This window comes from Acyrthosiphon pisum, chromosome X (assembly GCF_005508785.2).
Source record: "Acyrthosiphon pisum isolate AL4f chromosome X, pea_aphid_22Mar2018_4r6ur, whole genome shotgun sequence".
NCBI lineage: Eukaryota > Metazoa > Arthropoda > Insecta > Hemiptera > Aphididae > Acyrthosiphon > Acyrthosiphon pisum.
The window spans coordinates 34,721,104-34,739,974 of record NC_042493.1 but is presented as its reverse complement, the minus strand read 5'-3'; the positions used below and the strand labels follow the sequence as shown (position 1 = coordinate 34,739,974).

General features: G+C 26.5%; 2 protein-coding genes across 3 annotated transcripts; one reads left to right on the top strand and one right to left on the bottom strand.

Annotated features, from left to right (window-relative positions):
• Window positions 1–759: 759 nt before the first annotated feature.
• Window positions 760–3,819, top strand: LOC100575088 (cellular tumor antigen p53). Of its 2 annotated transcripts, XM_008184450.3 has the most exons (7): window positions 780–972; window positions 1,117–1,287; window positions 2,574–2,772; window positions 2,863–3,088; window positions 3,157–3,370; window positions 3,457–3,618; window positions 3,684–3,819. In XM_008184450.3, the coding sequence occupies exons 1-7, from the start codon at window positions 934–936 to the stop codon at window positions 3,726–3,728; spliced, it is 1,056 nt and encodes a 351-aa protein (XP_008182672.2). In that variant the 5' UTR covers window positions 780–933; the 3' UTR covers window positions 3,729–3,819. The 2 variants fall into 2 exon arrangements, with proteins under 2 accessions (XP_016659541.1, XP_008182672.2); XM_016804052.2 differs by lacking the exon at window positions 3,684–3,819 and having other exon boundaries at window positions 760–972; window positions 3,470–3,610.
• Window positions 3,820–11,830: 8,011 nt separating this feature from the next.
• LOC100164627 (protein O-mannosyltransferase 1) lies at window positions 11,831–17,157 on the bottom strand. The gene is made up of 14 exons (XM_001949686.5): window positions 16,829–17,157; window positions 16,218–16,456; window positions 16,005–16,129; window positions 15,588–15,764; window positions 15,353–15,521; window positions 15,017–15,269; window positions 14,777–14,959; window positions 14,475–14,648; window positions 14,140–14,253; window positions 13,927–14,080; window positions 13,210–13,433; window positions 13,011–13,137; window positions 12,772–12,946; window positions 11,831–12,706 (listed from the first exon to the last, which is right to left on the bottom strand). Exons 1-14 carry the CDS (start codon window positions 16,913–16,915, stop codon window positions 12,529–12,531), a joined length of 2,379 nt encoding a protein of 792 aa, XP_001949721.2. The 5' UTR covers window positions 16,916–17,157; the 3' UTR covers window positions 11,831–12,528.
• Between the last annotated feature and the right edge of the window lie 1,714 nt (window positions 17,158–18,871).

Below are 18,871 nucleotides of genomic sequence, written 5' to 3'. Positions count from 1 at the left end.
CTATACTATCACTAGCTGTGATACATACGGTTAATTATTATAAATCTACCCACCAGGGTACAGCACAGTCCGGTAATTTCTCCCACCATAAAATGTCCGTAACAAAACCTGGCCGCTGTTTAGACATTCGATCAGTCCATAATATCTTAGTTCGTGAATAACATCATACAGAATATTGCATATTATTAGATAACAGATAATAATTGTTAAAGCCCGTACTACGTCTTGCAATCATGACTCAAAAAAGTCCTGCTAGTAGTAGCACAGACTATATTATAGACTGTATAGTTTGTGGAGGTAGTTCATGCTTATTATAACTTATAAGCCCTATATTATTATTATTATGATCTAAGTTATAAAGTATAAGCTGGTCTATGCAAGGTGTATTCTGTATTGATACAGAACAAATAGTTTTTAGAACAAAAGGTTGTGTGTAAAGTCGTCCACGGTAATGTAAGCAACAGTTATTGTTACTTGTTGTTACCATGGCAGTGGTTCCGATGGTATTTTTAATCTTATATTACACTCTCATCATTTTGTTATCATAGAATGAAGAACTAATGAGCGCTCCTCGTGGGATATTTTTGAAACATTAACCATATTAAACCATATTCTATTCAACAGTTGGCCGCTAGGGCTCACTACAATCTAGTTCTACGGGGAGCCTTATTACATTGTGCTGTGCCTTATCGTAAAACATATTGAACGGTCCATGTGTTATAAGCAATTTAATATTATAGGAGTTGTGTAACCAGTATAGGTATCTTAAACCGTGCTCTGAAAGTCTGAAACTCTGAACTTGTTTAGACTTAAAATAACTTGTCATTACATGCTTCACAATCACCTAGAATGTCAAACTTTTAAACTTGTAACAATTAGGTTTCAGATTTCATACCGGTTTATATTATTCCACGTGTCACGTGTAATATTGTAATGGATACTATTCAATTTGAAAATGAGGAAATAATTGAGGTGAGTTATTATTCACGTTTGTCTACGCAAGTATTTTAGTATCTTAGTTAAAAAAAAAAAAAATTAACTATAACTTATAAGGCTAATATATTAAGTAATAAGTATTAACTTAACTATTTACATACTGCAAATGATAAATGTTAGGTGGTCAATAGTGAAGCTGAAACTGAATCACCATCTTGCAGTGAAGAATCAGAATCTTGTTACCAACATTTAAGACAAACTGGTTTACAAATTTGTACTGAAGATTATCCTGGGCAATTTAATTTTGATTTTTTTTTAGATTCTACAGAAATTTCTAAAAAGCATTGGATGGCAAGTATTGTTTTTAACTATAAATAATTGGTTAATTAACTATTTGTTGCCTTAAGTAAATTTAATTTAATAACTACAAAACTACTAACAAATTTTTTGTACATGCATTTTTTGTTGTTAAATATTGCTTTTTATGTAGAGTGAATAAATGCTTTTTATAGAAACTTCTTACATTTTTATGATAGATTTAAAAAACTAAAAAAACTTCTTAAAAGTTATTGTTGACAAATATTATTTAGCAATTCTATTTTTTAATAGGTAAATTTTTCATTATCGCAGATGATTCTTTTAACATAGAACACTCATTATTTCAAATTAATACAATTTTTAAAAATTAATTTTTCAAATCCCATATTAAAAAAAAAATTATATTAAAAATGTATTACTTTTTTGTAAAACATACATTTTTAAATCCTTATATCTTAGAAGAATATTATTTGATTTATTTAGATGTACATAAAAATCAAACAAGTCGAAGTAGTTAATTAGTTCCAAGTATTTAAAGCTTAGATGAGCCAAGTAGTGGGTCAACATTTTCCAAGGTACCTATGACCACTTGACTCCACTAATCTAAACACTAAATACTTACAAATTATAACTCATAATTCTACTTATTCAATATACAATTTTAATACATAAAAGTATTCAGAAAATCATTTTGCTTTGAAACAAAGAATTAAAAATGTATGTTGTCACTAAAAAAAGTAATAAACTTGAAAATTATAATAATAAAAATTTAAGCTTTTTTCAAAAATATTGTATTATAATTTGTAACTACTTACATAATGCAAATTAATATTTTCAATAACATAAATAGATTTTTAAATAATGAGTGTTCTTTGATAAAAAATATATATAATTATTTATTTAGATCAAATTATAAATAGAAATAACATTTTTAATTTACTCTCATAACTAATAAGGTTTAGGTTATGTCCAGCGCCGGATTGGGAAGAAATTACTTACCGGGCTGTTTGCCCAGACCGGTCCAAATCTCTGATTCAAAATTTCTTCGAGCAGGCCCAAATCTTTCAAATTTTTAACTTAACTGGGTTTTGCCCGGTAGCACGCCAGCTCAATCTATGTCCGGTTATGTTTGTTTATTTGAATAAATAAATAAGATTATCATTAAATCCATTTCTAATGTATCTTGTAAAACTAAAATATTGTAGTAATTTAACTTATTAATTGATATCAAAATGTTTTATGTATCTTGTACTATACGTAAGTTGTAATTGTCTTTTTTTAAAACTAGGAATTCATCTGATGAATATTTTATGTTTCAGTATTCTGCCGTTTTTAATAAAGTATACATTGATATGAATCGAGTACTGCCTATTCAGTTCCAATGGAAATTTGATGATATTGGTTTATTAGGATTAAAAACTCTTCAAATACGTGCATTACCAATTTTTGCAAATTCAGAATTTCAACAGTTGTCCATCAAACGTTGCCCTATACATATTATGCAAGATAAATTATGTGGTATAAAAAAAAATATTTGTTTATGAACCTATTCATTCAAAGTTAATTTTACTTACCATTTAAATTAATTTGTTTTTAATTTGATTTTAGATAGGAAAAAACTGGAACATATACTTTGGTGTGAACAAAGTGATGCTATATATGAACAAAATCACATGAGTCAAAAGCACAGTGTTATTGCCATTGTTCATAATTCTGTACCTTGTTCAGATTTTAAAACTTACAATGTGTTATATAAATTTATGTGCAAATCTAGTTGTAGTATGAGTCTTAGCCGAAGACCCATTTATGTAATTTTTACTTTAGAAACTTTACAGTAAGATGTCTATTGTATAATAATTATTTTTAAACAATATATCTTATACCTTTTTGTTTTTTTTTTAGTGGACAAGTATTAGGTAGAAAAAAAATTAGTGTAAAAGTTTGTAGTTGTCCAAGAAGAGACATGTTAAAAGAAGAAGAAATAGAAAAAAAAAGAATAAATGGAGTAAAGGCTTTTAACAAACGTACAACATTAATTGAGGATAGTGAAATTCCAGAAAAAATACCAAAAACTAATAGTGATAATACCGAAGAAAAAATTTATGAACTACCAACAGTATGCAATTTTATTATATTAATCAATTTTAACATACAAATTAAAAAATTTATAAAAAAAAATGTAATTATTACAATGGTTTTTAGTTACCTATTCGAGGAAAACACTTATATTTAAGTACTTTAGAATTATTACATGGTCATTTTTTGGGCAGCGCCGTTCGAGAAGATCGCTTAATAGACTCACATCCTTTGATTAGCATGCTTTCTGATCTAATTTCTCAAGTGAAATCCGAGAATAATAATCATGTAAGTTGTAAGATATTGCTTGAAAATGAATAAATAAGTTAAATTTTTTTTTTTGTTTTCTTTAGAACAACAAAGCTGATTTGGAAAACCAATTAACTCAGACAAATTAAATAAAGTCATTGATGTGATAAATAATGATAACATTGTAAAAGTAATTTAATTATTAAGTTAAGACACTAACTGTTTCTTCTAGAATATAAAAAAAATATATATATCTTTCTTTTCTATAATTTTGGATTGTGATTATTTTCTATGTAGCCTTCATATTTTACAACAGCAGAAATAATCTAAAATAAATAGAATACAAATTAAGCTGTGAATATTGCTATAACAAAAGAATACATATAGATTTGCTAAATATACTGTAATTATGTTATATGTAAAACTTTTAGAAGAATTTTATACCTAAATATTGAGTATTGATCTTTAAATTATTATTACCTTTAAACAGAAAATTATTAATTAAATTTATTTACTGTTAAGACAGCGAGAAAAAATAATGTTATTAAAAATGATAAATATTACAAAGAGTAAATTGGATATCACCTTAATATTGTTGTACACACTACACCTACACCTACTTCATTATTAAAATATTTATACAATTATTTAACTGTTTTAATCACTTGTAGTGTGGCGCAACCAGGATTTTTTTAAAGGGGTTCCAAAAATATAATTATTTTAAATTAACATGCAAATTTAATTATTATTTTATTGTTTGTTTAATGTAAACATTGTAATTATAATGTAAAATCGAATGATAGTTAATTGTAAAACATAAAGGTAGGTATGTAAAATGTTGTAGAGCTTATAAAATTAAATCTAAGCGATGTTTTGTACTGCTTAAATGATGTTTTACTTCCTCAGGTGTTACACTGACTTTGTAGTGGACATTAAGAGCAGCTAACCCAGTGAGTCTTCTTTCTGATATGGTATTTCTCAAGTAACATTGATTCTTTTAAGTGTGGAAAATGATCTCTCCGCCTCACATGAAGTAATTGGAAGTGTGATAAGTATTTGCAATAGCTTATATACATTTGGGAAGAAATCGGGATTGCATTCATTAAGTATTTGAATTACACTATTATATTGGATATTACTGTCAGTCAAATAGCAATTCCATAAAATGGTTTTTGATTTAACTCGATCAAAATCATCAACATCGGTAGCATAAAACTCAACAAGTTCTCTAAGTTTTTCTTCATCAAATGCTGAACTTTTAACTAACATTTAAAATCCACATATTATATTTTGATGATTAACAAAACGATCATTTAATTGTTGTACAAACAAATCAAGAAATGGTAGAAACAAAGTAATTCTAAAATATTCTTCAGGATCTTTTGTTGGAATATTAGCTCGGTTTTTTTGACGCTTAGCTATCCTAGGCATTTCAATAGAAAGTTCAAAGTCGTTTTATCTTTTATTAATCTCAACATATAGCTTGTTAAATTCAGTAGTGGCGTTTAACCTAATATAACTCAATGGATTTTTTACTAGATTAATATGTCCAACAGCTTCCACCAAATCAATATTTTTATTTTGTAAATATTTACAAAGATACTGTGTATATTGAAAAATATAATTGAGAATACCGAGGGCTACATTAAATTCAGAAGATTGCAATGCCAAAAGCAGTCGATTAGCTTTACTCGATGTATCAATATCTTTCCACATAATAATTTCTTCCAAACAATAAATAATTGCAGGGAAAAATTCATTAAACGTTTCTATTGAATTATAATGTTCAACCCACCTAGTTGGGCAAAGTCTTTTAAGTTTTTCCTTTTTAGAAACAGATTCTTTTTTTTCAACTCGGCCAGATGTATATTAAAAAAAATTTGTCGTGTACAGCACGGTTCAAGGGTGGTCGGGACCCAGGGACCCCCCCCCCTGGTTGTGCCACTGAATAACTAATATAGCGTTTAATGAGTATCTTGTGTATCCTATAGAGTTTATTTTATTAGCTATTATCGAAGAGCAATTGTTTTGATAATATTTTTCTGGATCAGGTTGTTCACAATCAGTGAATGTATTGCAAATAGTGTCAGGTAAACAACAACTTATGGGAGCAGCAGGTATAATTAGTTTTCCATTATGTTGTGTGTATCTTAAATAAAGTTTTAAATAATATTATTCCAATTTATGAAATATTATTTTCAGTAAGTATTTTGGGAACTACCGCAACAATAATAGTGTTGTTGAAATTGATTCCAAAATAATCGCAAGTTTTTATTTGTGGCATATTTGCAGAGACTTGCAGTCAAGATGTGTTCTACTTCTCCTGAAATTGTTTGTAAAGTATATTTTAAATTGGCACAATAACAAATAAGTACCACAGCTTCGACTACAGTTACCATAACATAAGATTTTTAGACTTTGCTTTGACGATTCAATTTTTCTAAAAAGCAAAAAAAAGTTTATTAATCCAGACAAATCTGTATGTTATGTACCATTTACATTAAAAAGAACCAACCATCCAGTTGTTTACTCTCAGGGTACTCAAAATCCATCATCTCCTGATGAGGAATATCTCAGGTTTACTCCTAATAAAATAGTAAATATTAACTTGGGGCCCCCACTTTAAACTAAAAAGAAAAACCCTCAACAGCCAACTACATCTACTTCAGCCAATTTTAAAATCAAAATTCCCAATCAGCACCAAATGTATTATAATTTATCATTGATTATATACTTACATTTATACTAATATGGGTTAGGTTAATAATATTGTATGGGTAACAGTGTTAAATTTTTTTCAATTTCGGTTTTAAATTATAATTCCTTTTTCCGATTTCAGTTTTTAAACGGTTTATACCGGTTTCAAGACCTGGACTATTTATGTTCATTCTTAGCCTTAGGCTAACTTATGATTATATTTTCAAACTTATATTTTATACCAAAAAAATAGTCCTCCTAACCTACCTCAACACCAATAACTAATTTAAAATCACCTTTATAATTAATTTTATTTTCTATTCTATTTTATCATTATATATTTATCGATGTAAATTCTTGTAATTTGTTGTCACTAATTTGTAAATAATTATGCAATATCAATAGTTTAAAATGTTAATTAATATTATCAATAAGTTAGATGACCTTGTCAAAAAAAATAAAAAATACCAAAAAAATATATATTTTATATTTATATTTAAATTTTATTCGCTGGATTTTTTTCTGGGCTTTTTTTGAAATTAGTATGTTATATAACATTGGTCATTGACATTCGATCCACCTGATAGGACGTTCGACAAAAAAGTTTGAAACTTAAGTAGATTAATAGTAGACAATAGAACTTTTATTATGTCTGAAACTATGGCCCGTGCTGGAGGTGTGTTACCCTGGCATCCCAAGGTCAAAATGTGCTCCTCTGTGCTGGCCATCTATTACGATATTGCTTAAATCGAATAAGATTTTATTAGCAACCAACGATTCAAACACTTTAGGAATGAGAAAATGTAGTGATATTGAGCGGTAATTAGAAATGTTAGACGAATCAGAAGAAGGAAATAGGAATAAGATGAATAAAACTAGTTTTCCATATGTCTGGAAAAGTACCGTATGAAAGAGACAAATTAAATAAATATGCTAAGAGTGTGAAAATTACTTATATAAAAATCCTCAACAATATGTTAAGTATTAAATCAGAACCAGGACTAGAAGCGAAATCTAAAGAGCTGAGAGATTCGAATATTCAATTAAACCAATCGAAACAGAGTGTAAAGTAGAAGATAAAACTTTTGGTGGATTAAGTTAAATGAAATTAACAACATCAGAATTTGCATATACACTAAAGAAGTATTTTAGCAAAAGCATTAATAATTATATGGTTGGAATTATTAAATTGCTCATTATAAAAATGCATACTATTAGGCAGAAAGTTATTGTAAAGTTGATTATATGTATTTCCAAAATTGACTAAGATGAGTTCTTAAATTGTTTTAGAATTTTTTTAATGTAATTCAAGTTGTTTAAGAATATCAAGTTTGGAAAAAAATTTACATATAGCTAGTAAATTTGAAAAAATATTGTAATCACTCACCAAACCTGAATTTTTGTACAGTTCATGCGCAATCTTTTTTCTTTAAATTCCTACTAAATCATTAGGGGTATTTGGATTGACATATTTAATTATTCTGGGTACATATATATCAATTATTTCATATATAATAGAATTAAACAAACAAGTCAACAGCTTAATTAATATTTAAATTCTTAAATATGTTAAACCAGTTTAAAGACGCCAAAGAGAAATTTATATCCTCATAGCTACATTTAAAGAAATTATTCATACATAAATTAAATTTGATGAGTTTATTTATAACTATTGAAATAGATATGATTAGACCAGGGTGATAGGTATCACAGCCCACGAGCAACAAGAAGGTTTGACAGATTTAGAAACCAACAAATTATTAAAATCTGAGAGGAGGAGTAGAGGACTAAGTCTAAAATTAATCCACAGCTATTAATAAGATAGTTTTGGTTTAATTTTGAAGTCCTTTCTAGATATTGCTTTCGTCCATTGTCCAAGTCTAACAGGTTCTTTCAGGAATGACAAAAAATGATATTTAATAAAGCAGGAATGTGCACCTGGGTATAACACACCCACATCCAGGGATCACAAATTCAAACTGTTTTTTAATTAAAAATGAAATAACATATTGACAGACTGTCATCACTCAGAACCGTATTTTGTATACAATGATTTTAAATCATTGAATTACAATTCAACACATCACACACATATTACAGTGACTCTTCTAGACATCTACTGTACAGTAAAGCAGTAACTACTTTTCTTCCTTTTTTCTAATGTATTAAAATTGAAGTACTTATATTTATTTTTCTCAATTAGTACTTATAAATTGTATGAACTCACATATAAGAGATTTTTTTTCATCAATCGTCTTCATATTATCATTGATAAAGCTCTGATTGAGAGTTTTCACATCTGAATTTAAATTATTTATAAAATAGTAGGTAGTTAAAAAGTATTAATCATTGTAATACTATATGGAAACTTGTTTGTTGTTGTACCTTGATATTTATTAATTAACAATATATAATATTTATAAACCATTAATTAGTACCTATGTAGTAGATAAATGCATTTCAGAAACATTTTTGAAAATTAGTATCAGTCATGTATCATGAGCAGTGGCATACTATGTGAAAGAAAAAATGGTGGATTTTGGTTGTGATTTTATTTTCCTACAAATACCAAATATTTTTATTGGAAATAGACAGAAAAGTATCTAAAAATAATATTCAACACCTACAGTAAAATAGTACTTAAAATGTATTCAATGTTTTGTTTATAGATTAGTATTTGATACTAGAAAGAGTATTTGAATACCAATACTCGATTACCATACAAAACTGCTTATACGTCATATTAAATTGTATTAATTACCAAATAATTTATTTTAATACAGTTTACCTGCTGACTAGGTATTACAATTTAAATAATGTTTTAAGAAAATAATTTAAATCAAAGACAAAATATCAGTGAATACTTAATATGGGATAAAATCAGGGATAAAATTAGTATTGTTCAACATATGACTCACTCTTCATTAATTTATTTACGGCAAAAGTAATTTTACAATCGTTAATTTATTATATTTTCAAATAATTTTTTTTCAAAAAAATCATAATAAGTATAAAGTGTAAACAAATCATACATTTTTGTAAGAAAACAAATTTGTTTTTCAGATCTATATATACGTATACAATAAAAATGTCAGAAAAAATGGTATAACAATTTACATAGAAATACAAAAATATGGCTATAACAAAAAATAAATTACCTATATAAAATAATATCTAATAATAACCTTAGCATTACAAATATATGTACCTACTGCATAAAGGTTTATCACAATAAGGAAACAATAAAAATTTAACAGCCAAATACACACAAGGTAAATAATATTTAATAATTAAATAGTTAGAAACGGTTAGAAATAAATGTATTATATTAAATTGGGTTAACAGTAAAAAAGGAGAAAATACTTATGCATAATAGTCATGAGACATAACCTAAGGACAATACTCAATGTATATAAATATAATTTTGAAAGGGTGACAATTTTCAAATAGTTAGGAGTTAGGGATAAACATTAACAAGAACACCAACAGACACAAAGAAATAAAAATAATATTTGTAGCAGCAAATAGAAGTTTTACTTTTTTATATATCAGGGGTAAAAATTGGAGAACAATTAGTGAATGAGGTAGATAAATGGAGCTAATTAGTACTTGCAGCAATGGACCTTAATGGTCCACAGATAGCTATGAAAATGAAAAAGAAAAGTTAATATATTCTGATTAATAATTTATTAACTGTTAACTTATGTGATTATAATTAACTATAAAATAACATATCAATTTAATAATTTATTATTCTATTAATAAACATAACTTAAAAATTAGTTTCATTTTAATAAATTAATTCAGTAACCAATAATATGAAATATATTAACAGTGTGTACTTGACTATTATTTATAAAAATATCTTGATATAAAAGTTACTTAATATTAAATTAATAATTTATAAATATTTAAAATTAGGTTAGTAATACTAATAATATGTTTTATAATACCCTGTGTAATTTTGTCCGATAAAAATATAAATATAACATAATATACTTTTAATAAATAAATATAATATACTACAAATAAAATTAATAATAATATAACTTTCTTCAATCTTTAATTGTCTTATGACTGATTGTTTAAAAAATATTTTTTTAATAGATCTATTTAAAATAAATAAATACAATATAAGTTGAATACACATTTAAGTAGTTATTTGTTTGTATCATAATGAAAATATTTTAATTTTAAAAACCATTGAAATTATGAAATAGTAAAAAAATAAAAATATAAGAAATACTGTTTACATTATTTAATACTTCAGTTGGAAAAAAACAAATACTGGAAACCGCTTAGAATAAAACTTGTTAATGAATTAAAAGTAAAACCCGTCTAACCAAAATCCTACAGTACTTTCAAGATAATTTAGCCTAAAAACTTCCTTGTACAAAGATTGTAATAATCTTTTATTATACACGCAGTAAGAATATATTTATTTATAATTTATATTGATTACAGTGGTACAATACCAACAATTGTTGGGTCCCAGTAGAGATTTATATGATAACATTTTGTCAAAATTATTAAAAAAAAGCATAATTTTTTTGCTCGTCCCTTCAATGGAGTAATAAAAGGTTTCAAATATAAGTGATAAAATGTCAGGTGTGTGCATGACAACAATTTTATTGTATCTTAGATGGTATATATTATGAACAACAGAAAAAAAGAGAAGTATTCACAATCTACCATGTTTATCTTGAAAACGTTAAATGGATACAATATATTTTAAAAAAATGGTGAAAACCACGGAGATTCAACAAATTTATCTTTTATTACCAGTAAAAATATTTTTGAATAACCATTTATCTCTTGTATTGAGTAAAAGTATATTAGATATAAGAAATAATCATTAAATATTATTGTTTTAATATAAATTATTATTCTTTACCATTAATTGTTAAAAATGTTATTGAAATTATATAAAGTGATATTTATAGAATCAATCATTTATTGAAATCAAAAAGGATAAACCTAAATCAAATCTTATGTTACGAATGTTAAATTGACCTTTTATTAGAATTTTTAATTGAGTCACTTTTATAAACAATGTTATGAGTTTTCAAACGGATTATGTTAGAAGAGCAACAGCTGGTATGGGTATTAGGTATACAATTATATTTTAAGCCTATCACTGTATTCATCCCGTTGTTCAGTATAATTGTTATAGTTCCTATTCAAAAAATGTTGTTACATTAAGCCCAGCAAACAGAAAGATTTATTATTAAAAGAAAAAAAGGTTTACCATTTTGATAAGTTGGAAAAATGTTCTCAAAGAGAAGCCACATTAATTTTGAAAATTCTTTAGCTAATATTAAACAAAATTTCAAAAATCATAATAAATTTATGTAATTGGAGAAAAAAATGTGCCTATTTCCCGAAAATAGAAACGAAAAATTATATAATATATGGGTTTTGATTTCAGATTAATATGAAAATCAAATTACAAGTCACACAAATCCAATCTAAAAAATGAAATTGATGGTTTAAATGTATTCTTTTGCTTTGTTTTAATTTTATTTGAAGTGAATGAAACAATAAAGAATAATAATAGTAAAAAAAATGTTTTATATAATCAACTGGTTAATAGAATTAAAACGATCTGCACCAATGTGAACACATTAAGCGGAACTCATTCAACTCTCTCTATTAGTACACCGGGCGATAGACGAAAACACATTGTGTACGCGCATGTCTTGCCATAGACGGTTATGGGTACCACTGCCTCCATTCACCCATCCAACCCTCATCAGCACCACTTATACCACCAGTGTACGATGAGAACATACATTTGTTAATGATTGTTTTTGACCAATTAATCAAGGGGTCCGGCAATATAGCAACCAATTGCGTATGCGCAAATCGATGTACTCTTAAACTGAATAAAGTATAGCTTGTAATAAAAATATTATCACATAAGAGAGCATAATTTTCACTTATTTGTAGATAGACTGGAAAGACAAGCTGTACGTAAATTGCCAATTATAAGTCAGTGTCTACTATTATACTTAACATTAATAATATACTTTTTATTTAATTTAAATTCTAATTAAAATGTATTAAAATGTATTTAGATTCTTAATTTAAAAAAAATTGTAATAACTAATGAACATATTAGTGGATGTGACATAATGCATATTTGCAAACAGTTAAAAAAATACTAGAATATAAATAAAAAGATATTCAACTGCTGTCATAGTCAATCTACCAGTTAAGTAACATATAAGTATAATCACCAAAATATTACACTCATGGTTTATGAATAATGAAGTCCCAAGTATCTTTCCATCGTAGTTTAAAAACTTCTTTAGATGTTAAAGGAGTAGTTCCATAACTGAATACAATGAACTTTTTAAATACATACATAACACTTAAAATCCATATGCAAAGACTTAAATGAAAAATAAATCTCGGAATCAATTTTGCTCTGTAAATAGATATCAAAAAATAATTATAATATATTTATTAAAAAATTTAGTTGAGATTTCATACTTCACAATATTTGCTAGGTGTTGCATAAATGCAGCACACAGTAATATCTTAAATACAAGAGCAGGCAAATAGTGATGTAAAAATAATGTACGATCAATAAAAAAATATGGAATATAATGTAAGCCATATCCAACTACTAATACTTCTCCAATTGTTTTGAATTGTTCCCATTCATCTAGTAAATAATCAAAACAATAATAATATTAAAAACACTATTCATAAAATGCTAAAATACATACCAAGGGATAAATCATATATTTGTCTTCTTTGGCGCAGTAAATAAAAAGCAAAGAATGATAAATATAACAATAGACATAATGTCGATGAATACCATACAACAATGTTTCCCAATAGGTGAATTTGTCCCTGTTGTGTAATTTAAAACAAATAATTATATATACAATGTTAAATAATATGTATCAAATTAAATGTACTAACATTATCATGTTCACTTAACCAATAGGCCACTCCGCGTACCATTAACGGCCAATCAAGGGGTTCACTGCTATACATATGTGAATGAACATTTTGTGAGTTTGGTGAAGAAAATATAATTTTGTATTGTAATTCCCAAAATCTTTCCCAAAGTCCCAATTTTGTTCCTTTTGATGGTATCATTTCAGCAGCAACAAGTTCACGTTCTCTTTCTTTTTCATTTTCACCTATAGCCAGATTTTAGTTACAGCAAAATATTACGTACCTTAAGTGGACGTTACCCATGCGTTTGTTGTCTCCGTCTTAAACACATACAACATAATACATTTTCATTCACTAGTTACATTAGTATGCTGTTAGTTTAATTTTAGAATGAATTGCCCTATTATCAAACTTTTAGGTAAGAGATATTTAGCTATTTAATCATCTATTTACACATTATCTGTGCTTAAGCGTTAGCAATTTTCCAATCATGATTTAGATATGTGAAATATTACAAATTTAAAATGCATGTATCTCGATTAAAATTAAAATCGCCAACGCTTAAACACAGATCTTACCTAAAAGTTTGATAATAGGTCAATTCACTCTAATATCAAAACTTGCAGCACACTATTGAATCTAGAGAATGAAGATATCGTAAACGTCTAAGACAGTGACAACTAATGCATAGGTAGTGACGGTAGCGTCCTCTTAAATAATAAGTGAGAGTTCCATTACTTTTGGTATAGCGATGTTCTTCAACATTCCACACTGTATCATCTTGAGATATTATCTTATCTGTAACCACTTCGTGCTGATTAAATCCCCAATCTGGTAACTGTCTACCACTAAACTTCAATGCTTGTGTTGAATTTAAATGAGTTAGTATTACCTTAAGAGCATAAAATTAAAATAAATAACTATTTTTATTTTTATTTTTTTAAAATGTACCTGTGAATTAATAGCTTGCCAAACATCTCCAAATTGATCACGATTGATTATTTCTACTTTCCACAGATTTTGAGCAGGCATAGAAACATTGTAATCAATGTAACATGATACTTCCTAAAATAATTAATACAATAAATTATAAGACATGGAAAATTTTGTAGAACGTATTTTTTAGTTTACGTTGTGTGTGCAGTTTCATACAAAATTAATTAATTTAATAGTTCACTAAAATTTAATGAACCAATCATGTTTAAAGACCATCATTGATTCATTAAATGTTTAGTGATTATTTATGCAACCTGGCAATAAATAGTGTAATTTAAATAAAAATTTACTTGATTCTGTGGTGATACAGGTGCTGCAACATCATGAGAATTTAAAGCACGACTTGTCATTCCATGTACTAGCTGAATAATGTCTCCATGTTTTATACCATCAGGGTCCTTTGTATTTTCTACTGCTAATGTATTTTTCTCTGGTCTTTTTACTATCCACCAATTATTTACATCCTGTGCAAAATAGTTAATAGAAAAGTTTAATACTATGAAACTATAACACAGGATTTGTTTTTTAAATATAAAAAGTAATAAAACAGTTTATACAAAAAATTAATATTATATATAATTTATAAAATAACCTTAAATGTATAGCATGTAACTTGTTGCTGATGAGAGCTTCCTCGTTTATCAGCATATTTGATAGGATAAACATGAGTATGCGAGTGAAGCCAACATGTCCTTCCATGTGTATGCCGTAATGTTATTTGTGATCCATGAGAAACATGCAAAGGTTGACCTTTAGTTATAGATGCTAGTCCACCCTAAATAAAACGGACAACTTAATAAATAATAGACCAATTATAAATAATAACACTTACTTCTAGGCTAGCTTGAAAGGCACTTGTCATAACACTGTCATGTGGACCGGCTTTATTCAAAATTATTAGGTGAATAAAAAATACGGAGAAATAAATCGCAACGGATATCACAAATGTAATAATACATCTTAATATTACACATAAGAAAACAGTAAAATCTGATAGGCGTTTGTCGCCCAAATGATTAACCCAGAAATCTCTACAAATTATCCATAAGCTCAAAAGCCACGAGAGAAGTCCAACATACTTGACACTGAAAAAAAAAATGTTTAGTTACTATAATGTAGTATATATATATATGTAGACGTATAACAATATAGTAACTATTTAATTTACCATGTGGCCATAGTTAGACACACAGAAGCAATTATTAAGTAAGTCAACGCCCAAGGTGATTTCATGTTCAGTCTTTTATACTTAAGCACAAATAATAATCCACATAATGTAAAAAATATTAGTATTGACTCCATCAAGATGAATCGAGATTGTGTTAATAATGTGTTTTCTAAAATGAGAAATTAATAAAATTGTTTATAATAAAAAAATAAAAATAATAATAAAATTATATTACCACAAAGAAGAAGAAATGCAGCAAGAGCAGCACACCAATGTCGACATCCTAGTTCCAACATTAATTGATAAGCAACAGGAATAATCAAACTACCGCATAATGCAGGTACAAAACGCAAACCAAATAATGGGACATCATCACTAAATTCGCTTCCAATTCTTTCAAATTTAAATTGACCTAAATACATTTATAAATAATATTGAATAATATTAAAAATAAATAATAATAAAAACACCCAACAAATGGTTTTTATTTTGTTAAATTTAAAATCATATTAACTTTGGGTAAAATGTTAATATTTTTATTTTATGAAATAGAAATAACTTTTCAAACTGTACTGAAGTATTGTATTACTTATAGTATATAATAATTAATGAGTTTTATGTAATATAAAATAAATTATTGGAAGGAACATACCATTGTAATTACATAAATATGCAACAGCCGCTATTAATTGTTTTCCAAGAGGTGGATGAGTGTCAAAGAAAAATGTTCGCTTCATATATAAACTAACATATTTTCCGTGGTGGAGCTCATCAAATCTATATTTTTGATAAATATGTAATAGAAAATATAAAATATATGTAATCAATAAACGCATTTTAACATGACATAGATAAATACTCTTACACAACATTACGAGGTTGATCAAGTTTAAAAAATCTTGATGACAGAGCTGACATAAATAGTATTACTGCTAGTATATTTATTTCAATACTTATTTTAAAATTGTTAAATATATCAGGTTTTTGTTCAATGAATAATTTTTGTTCATTGATTAATTTTTGTTCATCAATTAGTTTTTGTTCATTAATCAATTTTTGTTCGTTGATTTCATGGTTTTTAGTAACACATTCAAGTTTTTTTTCCTAAAAAAAGAAGGATTCATAAAAATATTTTAAGTACATCAATTATATAATTTGATAGCTGTATTTATAATAGTTAGAATGAGTGAAATTGTTACTGAATAATACAAAATGTGTACTAGGTACCAAACATTTTTAATACAAAATTACAATGCATGTTTCAACAATCAATATTCTTGCATTACATGCAAATTACAATTGTAAAAATTGAGAAATTACGTTCAACACTCATTATACATATATTATATATTCTGATATAGTGATATTCATGACTTAATCAAACACAATTATGTTTAAAGATTTGTGTTCAATGTTGATTGATAATATCAGTACATATCTATCCAAAAATCATAAACAAACAAATCGTAAACAAACCTGAATTTCAGTACTTTCAGTCTTGTTCTTTTTCTTTGTCTGTTTTTTGGTCTTGGACTTGACTCGATCATCGGTTAGCTTTTCCATCGTTATTGTTTATTAACTGTTTTGTTCTAACAATGTAGACCATGTACTGTATTTAATTCTCGTACATACTTAGTTACGATGGTATATTTCTACTTAAATGTAGATATTTAAAATTTAATACTGTCGGTTACCAGATCCTGGTAAGGGAAAAAATTTTGAAAAGTTACTTTCAAAATTATACCCGTGCATTGCATCTGCATTGCTGACATGTCAATCGGACAACTAACAATTAATGATGATACGAACCGTGTTATTGAAGATAAGAATAAGATTAGGAAATATGATAAGGCGTGATTTCGCCACTTATCGGTGGATTTCGCAACCAGCCGACAAGTTACGTCCGTTAAGGTCCATGTCAGGGGTCTCTGACCTTTTTTATGGAGAACCAACGCTTCGGCATCACGGGCCAAACATTTTTGTATACGGATATAGAGGAAATGAAATTAAAGATTTATAAGAATTATTTTTAGTAATAATTCATAATAATATAATATTAAATACATTTTCAAAAAACCAATTATCTTGGCGGGCAGCCGCTGGTTTGAAAATGCCGTAGGTTGGAAACCCCTGGTCTATGGTATAGTCAGTTATAGCGCAGATTATAATTTAATAATATTTTAATACGTGGTTATAGTCCAATACTATAATATTCTAAAACATAATATGGAACGTACACAAAATATATACACGGTGTAACACTGTAACAGGAACACCTGACAGATGAAATAACTTAATTTATTCTAATCAATATTAAAATTTTTTTTTTGTACATAATTTATAGTCACTTGTGCTACACGTATAATATAAAAGAATTATTTAATTTTTTTAATACTGAAAACAAAAATTATAATTTTTTTGGAAAAATTCAAAATAGTCAAATTGTAAATCTGGTTATAAGAAAAATTTTAATAGTAAAAACATTTATCTAAGTCAAGTACTTAGCCTTTTTAATATATTTTTTTAAAATATCTATATTTTTTTGACTAAATTAATTTAGATTGTAATAACTTTTTTCAAATTAATTATTTTGAAAATTTGACATGAGTATATTTCTTAAATTACCTATTTATTAACCATATAATTTTCACAATTTTTGTTATACGTTTGAGTATAATCATTTTTTACTTCTCAGGTCTTCCTGTTTACCTGTATAGAATAATATAATATTGCAATAGTACCTAATAGTAATATATAATTATACATGTATATGTATGTATATTATATATGTGACAACGTATAGTCATTTACCATTGACTAAGATAATAGACTGTGTAAATCATAAATCCTCACTAAGCAGTCGTGTATAAAATATGTGTATTTAAAATTTAAATTGAATAAATTAATAAAATCATCAAGGCTGGGCAAGAATTATTTAAACTAAGTTAAATATTTTTTGTTCAATTAAATTCAAAGTTAAGTTCATAAACTTTTTAATACATCAATTAAGTTTAAAGTTAAGTTAAAAAATTGTGTTAACTTAATTTAACTTCAATTATTAAGTTAATTAAAAAAAAAGGTGGGTAAGTGGATGTCGCTCTGCTGTACAGTAGGTTACATTTGGGTCACTGTATAATGGATGGTATTAAATTTGAATTCAATGATATAATATCATTGTATAAGAAAAACGATTCTGAGCGGAGGCGGTATGTCAGTCTAGGTATAAGACATAATATTATATTATAGTCAATAGTATTTAAAAAAAATTGACCTATAATAGGTAAATATAATAAATTCCAAATTAATCATATCATAATATCTATTAGGTACTTATAACGCGATATCCATCAACAAAAAACCGTGGTACTATCATAGATATATAATAGTATACTTTAGAAGTTTCAAGTATACCCAAGAATAATATTATACAATCACAACAAAATAACTAAAATAGTTATCCTAGGTTTTTAATATGTAATTTCGTCCAAATTTGTACTTAAAATGACTATAAAAATAAAC

Excerpts from the sequence above, each read along its gene's own strand:
- LOC100575088 (XM_008184450.3), top strand. The coding sequence starts at position 934 with ATGGATACTATTCAATTTGAAAATGAGGAAATAATTGAG. Across the intron at positions 973-1,116 it reads AAAATGAGGAAATAATTGAG|GTGGTCAATAGTGAAGCTGA; the intron begins GTGAGTTATTAT and ends GATAAATGTTAG. Across the intron at positions 3,089-3,156 it reads TTTACTTTAGAAACTTTACA|TGGACAAGTATTAGGTAGAA; the intron begins GTAAGATGTCTA and ends TTTTTTTTTTAG.
- LOC100164627 (XM_001949686.5), bottom strand. The coding sequence starts at position 16,915 with ATGGAAAAGCTAACCGATGATCGAGTCAAGTCCAAGACCAAAAAACAG. Across the intron at positions 16,457-16,828 it reads CTGAAAGTACTGAAATTCAG|GAAAAAAAACTTGAATGTGT; the intron begins GTTTGTTTACGA and ends TTCTTTTTTTAG. Across the intron at positions 12,707-12,771 it reads CACCTAGCAAATATTGTGAA|AGCAAAATTGATTCCGAGAT; the intron begins GTATGAAATCTC and ends ATCTATTTACAG.